At 57.5% G+C, this 5,864-nt stretch overlaps 1 protein-coding gene across 1 annotated transcript; it reads right to left on the reverse strand.

Annotated features, from left to right (window-relative positions):
* Positions 1–1,159: 1,159 nt before the first annotated feature.
* OTOS (otospiralin) lies at positions 1,160–2,055 on the reverse strand (the record flags this gene model as incomplete). The annotated part of the gene is made up of 3 exons (XM_081243200.1): positions 1,995–2,055; positions 1,856–1,882; positions 1,160–1,344 (listed from the first exon to the last, which is right to left on the reverse strand). The coding sequence occupies exons 1-3, from the start codon at positions 2,050–2,052 to the stop codon at positions 1,160–1,162; spliced, it is 270 nt and encodes an 89-aa protein (XP_081099326.1). The 5' UTR covers positions 2,053–2,055.
* Between the last annotated feature and the right edge of the window lie 3,809 nt (positions 2,056–5,864).

The following is a 5,864-nucleotide window of genomic DNA, read 5'->3' on the forward strand; positions in this document are numbered from 1 at the left end:
TCCTGAAGCGACAGGCTAGGCCAACAGATTCTTCCTCTTTCACATTGAAGCCTGGACACAGGGAGGGAAGCTACCCGTTGGCCACAGGAGGTGGAGACAGAGGTGAGGGCAGGAAGCCTTGCTGGACGGCTAGGGCCAGTGGGTAGCCACTGCCTGGGCACCGCGGCCACCTCCCCTCCCCCTCCCAGGTCCCTCACAGCGCAGCTGGGTGTCCATGCCAGGGTCCCGGGAGGGAACTCTCAGAATAACCCCTACTTCTCACTCACCTTAAAGGACAGCCTGCAGACCCTTGAGGCTGCACGGAGGATGGAGTTCATTCCCATCACATATTTCCAACGAACAGCACACGTGGCCCACAAGTTTCACAAAACCTTACAAAATTCTTACTATGTGTAATGGTTTCTATGGTTAGATGCTAGTACAAATACCAGTGTCTAAAGTTAAATAGGAAGTATTTTCTATTATTTTATTTTTTTAAAAAAGCAGGTTGAAACCCATTAAACCGATTTCTTCACCATCTGATGTGGTGTGGCCCGAAGCTCATGCTCCCTGGCTGTGCCCAGGGCAGGCAGCCCCACTCCCCCAAAGTCCCCGCATCTACACTGCTGGTGGTCATGTTTTGGGGGCCCTTCTGCCTGCAGACCCAGCGCCCAGGCACCCAGTGATCCCCACAGACCAGCTGCCCTGGTGTGAGTTGAGCGTGAGGGGTGGAGCCCCGGAAGGGCACCCAGCCCAGGGAGGCCACTGTGGGTCTGCCTGCTTTCCAGCTCGGTGGCCAAGGAGGGGGTTCCTGGGGCGCAGCTGCCTGGATGAGACCTGGGTCCCGCCAACAAGCCAGGCGGTTACCTGGTGTCTGCTTGCCTCAGTTTCCCCACCTACACCCCGGGGATCCTCCTAGGGTCAGTGTGAGGACAGGGGGAGTCGCAATGGGTGCTCTGTGGACAGAAACCATGCACAGGCCTTTCTTAGAAGTGTTCCCTGATGGTCCGGAGGGGCCAGGCTGATCTGTCAGATGAGAGAGTAAGTGGAGCAGAATGGAGATGCTTCTCCAAAGAAAACCAAGAAGACCACCACGTGCGTCGTGCGTTCAAGTCAGGAGTTTATTCAGGACGAGGCCGGCCCGACTCCCACGGGGTGGGGGGCCCCCTGCCCCGGATGCTCACTCCTCCCTGTAGGGGACATGGAAGCCCAGGGTGGTCCCCAGCGGGAAGTGGGCGAAGAAGGTGCGGGCCATGTCCTCCAGCTGGGGATAGGCCCCGAGGGCCTGGAAGTGCTGCACGTAGTTCCAGAAGTCGGATGTAGAGAAAGGCCAGTAGGGCATGGCCGGCAGCTCCGCGTAGGGGTCTGGAGGGAGGACAGCGCTGCTCAGGGGCTGACCCACACGGACCTGCGCAGAGGCGCTGAGCCTGGCCAGCCGAGGAGCAGCTGCGGGTAACACCAGCCCTGCCCCTCAGGACTCCTGGCCTGGGGGACGGAGGAGGGGAGAAGGGCGGAGCCTGGCCCCTCCTGCAGACACTGAGCGGACTGAATGGCCATGGTGGGATTCGGAGGACACCGCGGCCCCCAGCCTTGGAGTCCGGATGCTCTGCACCAAGGTGGGACTAGGGCCTGAGGCGAGAATGCTGGGGTCCACGGGGGCTCAGAGGGTCTCTCCTGCCTGGTGTGTCCCCGGTGGCTGGAGGACAGGGCCCAGGGAAGAGGCTGCAGTCCCTCTGCCTGTGCGGCTCAACCTCCACCTGACCCGGGGCTCCCACTTCCCCTGCTCTGGACCGGAGGCCAGCTCCCACCCGGCCACTCTTCTTCCCCCACCGCCCCCCAGACACGTGAGACCAGAACCGGGAAAGCAATACGGTACCTCCTTCCTCCTGCACCGGCTTGGCCCCTGTGAGGGAAGGGAGAGAAGTCACCCCAGAGGCCCCCCAGGAAGGACCTCACCACCCACCGGTACCCCAGTGCCTAGACAGGACAGTACAGGAGGACAGGCAGCCCCTCACCTGCCAGAGGTCCCAGCAGGAGGCAGAGGGCCAGCCCGGGCACCAGGCAGGTCTTCATCTTCCCCAGGCCTGTCCCCCACCGACCGATGGTGCTCAGGTCCACCTGCAGCACGAGGAACCCGGACAGGTGAGCCCACCCACCCCTCGGACCACCACCCACAGGTGGGCCACTCCTGGGAAAACAGCTCTGGTGAAAAGAGAAGTTGCCAGTGTTTTCATGACAATTTCAATTTCAGTGGCTTCAAACCATTCTTCTGAGGCTAACCCCCTGAGGCAGAATCAGTTGGCCTTATTTAATTTAACTATTAAGGAATGTCCCCCCCCCCGCATCTGCCCTCCCCAGAGGTTACCTTGCAGCTGCTGTCCCCCAGCCGTGTAGCCTGACGGGCATCTGCTGCCAGCGCACAGGCTCCTCTTTATAAAAGGCCAGGGACAAGGGGCAGACGTCACCTCCGTGAACCTTCAAACTGAATATTTCATCCCCGCCCAGAGGACTGAGGGCTTCTGTGACCCTGCTGGCAGCCAACTCCCAGGAGTCCACTTTTGGGAATCTGATCCAAAGATCAAATTGGGAGAAAAACATATTTGCACAGGCCTAAGATTTTTAGGATTGAATTCAACATTGGTACTCAAAATAAACCCTATTTCCTTTCTACCAGGAGAGAAAGACATTCTAAGTCTGACACTGAGGCTGCGATGCCCCCCTTGTGGGAACAGGGTAATCACAGAGCTGCCCCAGGGACAGGCAGGCAGGACGGGACCCTCGGGGAGCCAATAGCAGCCCTGGGTCAGCAGCCCCCGCCGACAGGTCACCGTTGAGCAGAGTGACAGGCAGGAAGCGAGGGTTTCCAGCCTGATGTCCCATCTCCAGACTGGCGCCTTCTGGCTTATAAGCAGTGATTAAGTCTGTCGCCACGCAAGACAGCTACTTAGCAGGTGACCATTACAGGTTACTCAGGTGTGAGGGGACTAGCCCCCAGATGCGCAGGAAGGATGTCTTCTGGCAAAGAAGCCCCAGAAGAATTTAGGGGTTCGAGTCCCCGGCTCCACCAGAATCTGCTCACACGTCCCCACCCAAGTGAGGAGGGGCTATTCTTCCCCCCGAAAATGCCCCGACTTTCAGAGATGGGACCCTAGAGTCACCTGTTCCACCTGCCTGTGAGGCGGCCACACACCAGGCTGAACTTTGGGTTTTATTTTCAGAAGTCGGACCCTGTGCCTCCAAGAGAGAAATTCTTTTAGGGAAGCTGAGCTGGGGTCCTCAGGTGGGCGCTTGGTAACTGTGTCGGGGTCCCCAAAACCTCTCCCAGTTTCGCTAGGGGGCCCCCCAGGATTCAGCAGAGGCCGTGCTCACAGCTGGATTCAGGACAGAGAAAGGATGCAAAGAAACATCAGTAAAAGCAAGGGGTGCAGGGACAAGTCGGGGACCAGGCGTGAGCTTCCAGAGCCCCCCCCCCTCCCATGACATGCTTTGCTCCCCGCCACCAGCCATGACGACCGTGAGGTGCTGTCTCCCCGGGCAGCCCGTCAGAGACACGGCACCTGGGGCTCTTCCCGGGAGTGGTCGCGGGCACCTGTGCCTGGTGAAGGGTCCAGACTCCCAGGAGGGAGCGGCACTCCGCACGACCTCACTGGGCACAAACGTTCAGGGGCCGTGAGGCCCTCTGCTCCACGAGGGGGCTGGGCACCCTCCCGGGAGCTCCCAGCCCGGGGCCCGCCTCGCGGGCAGGCCTGTCTGAGGGGCTTTTCTGCACAGCACAGACGCTTTCTGGTTCTCTGTTTGCCCCTGGCTGGGAATTTTAAGCTCTGTGCTCATCACTTCCTTTTCCCAAATCCTCCAGCACACTTAGAAGCTACCAGCCAACCCAACAGTCTTTACTCCTTATTCCCACTAAGGGGCTGTGATGGCAGCTGCCTGGTCATCCACAGCTGTGTCTCCTGTAGGCACTTGGCTTCAGGACTCGATTTTGCACTTGGTGCCGTGGACAACGGAGGCCCTTGACCACTGCGAATGGCGCCACTGATGTCAGAGGCCAGAGAAGCAGCTCCCGAGTCCCTCCTGAGCCCTGTAATCCCCTGGGCCCCTCTCCCGGCTCCAGTACTCCACCCAACAGGGCCACTAGGAGCGTAAGGGGACACGGGGTTTAAGTAGGAACAGGCCTTATGCAGTGTGGGGAGCGGAGGATGTGAAGTCTGGAAGGGCGGGCGGGAGCCAGCCTCCGCGGGGTCTTGCGTCTGTGTGTTTCAGGCCCCGCGTTGCGGTGGGCCTGGGACCGCCGGTGTTCTGGGGGGGACGTGAGCAGCTGACCGGGGTGTGGCGGGGGGCGGGGACCAGCCGGTCTTGCTACCGTCATCACCACGTTGTCCATCACTAACGGTTCCATGTCTGAAGATGATGTGCGAACATCCCTGTGATGTTGGGGGAAATGAAATAAAATTACAAGTACTTATTTTATAACTGATTACCTAACAAAAAAACACTATACATAGAAAAAGTCCACAAGTAACGAGCAGTGATGATGTTGGGAGCCATGGGTGTATATGTTTTTCCTTCTTTCTGGGTATTCACATTTTCCTTAATTCATTACTTTTATTTTTTTTAACTTAATTTTTATCTTATATTGGGGTAGAGTTGATTTACAATGTTGTGTTCGTTTCAGGTGTACAGCAGAGTGATTCAGTTATGCGTATACATATTTCCATTCTTTTTCAGATTCTTTTCCCATATAGGTTATCACAGAGTATTGCGTAGAGTTCCTCCCTGTGATATACAGTAGATCCTTGTTGATCATCTATTTTATATATAGGAGTGTGTATATGTTAATCCCAAACTCCTAATTTATCCATCTCCCACCTTTCGCCTTTGGTAACCATAAGTTTATTTACTTTTATAATGGGAAATAAAATCTTAAAAAACCCCACCATCCTAAGCTCCCTGTTACTTAGCTTTCTGATCTGCTGGCCTGGGTCAACCTCCTGGGTCTTCCAGAACCACCCTCAGGTGTGTCCACCCCCAACCTTTTCTTACCTCCTGAGTGCTTCAAGCTCCTCTCCCTTGCTGACCTGCACACAGACCGTCTTGGGCACCACCTGGAGGGGCTCCACCTGGAGGGTCCCACCTGGAGAACCTCATCTGCAGAACCCCAGCTGGGGCCCACTCCTCTGCCCCCCGGAGGATGGCCCCTTCACCCCCTCACCAGGTAGCCTTCCCCTAGTGACCCTTGCTGGGGCTCTGCACGCCCAGCCGTGTACTGTTCTTTTGCAGTGGGACCCCAAAGCAGTGGTTCTCACGCTATGTACAGATCGCCCAGGGATCCTGTTGAAATGCAGTTCTGATTCAGCAGGTTGGAGGTAGAGCCTGGGACTCTGCATCCCTCAAGGCTCCCAGGAGATGTCTGTGCTGCTGGTCCCAGAGCACCTTTAGGGTAGGGAGGCACGTGCGAGCAGGTTCTCCACCTGGGCAGGGTCAGAATCACCTAGGGGACATGGCAGAATGCAGATCCCTGGGCCCCTACCTCTCAGAGTTCTGATTGAAGAGCTCAGCAGTGGGCCCAGGACTCTGCCTTTCTATCACATTACCAGGGGTGCTCAGCAGATCCAGGGCCAGGCTTTGAGAGCTGCTGTCCAAAGAAGTTCTTAACCCTGGCTGCACATGGGGACCACCTGCAGAGCTTTTAAATAGTCAGGATTTGCAGCCCCCAGGCTCCCGAGGCAGGATGCTAATATAATGGTTCAGGGGTGGGACCCAGGTTGGTGGTGGTGAAATCTCTGAAGCCTGGTTGACTGCCCCTGCCCCTGCCCCTGCCCCTGCCCTGCACAGCACCCTCCCTGTGGACGCCTCGGAGGCCTCCGAAGGTCCCACCTGCCTGC

Source organism: Mesoplodon bidens, assembly GCF_964165515.1.
Source record: "Mesoplodon bidens genome assembly, chromosome: 8".
NCBI classification, from domain to species: domain Eukaryota; kingdom Metazoa; phylum Chordata; class Mammalia; order Artiodactyla; family Ziphiidae; genus Mesoplodon; species Mesoplodon bidens.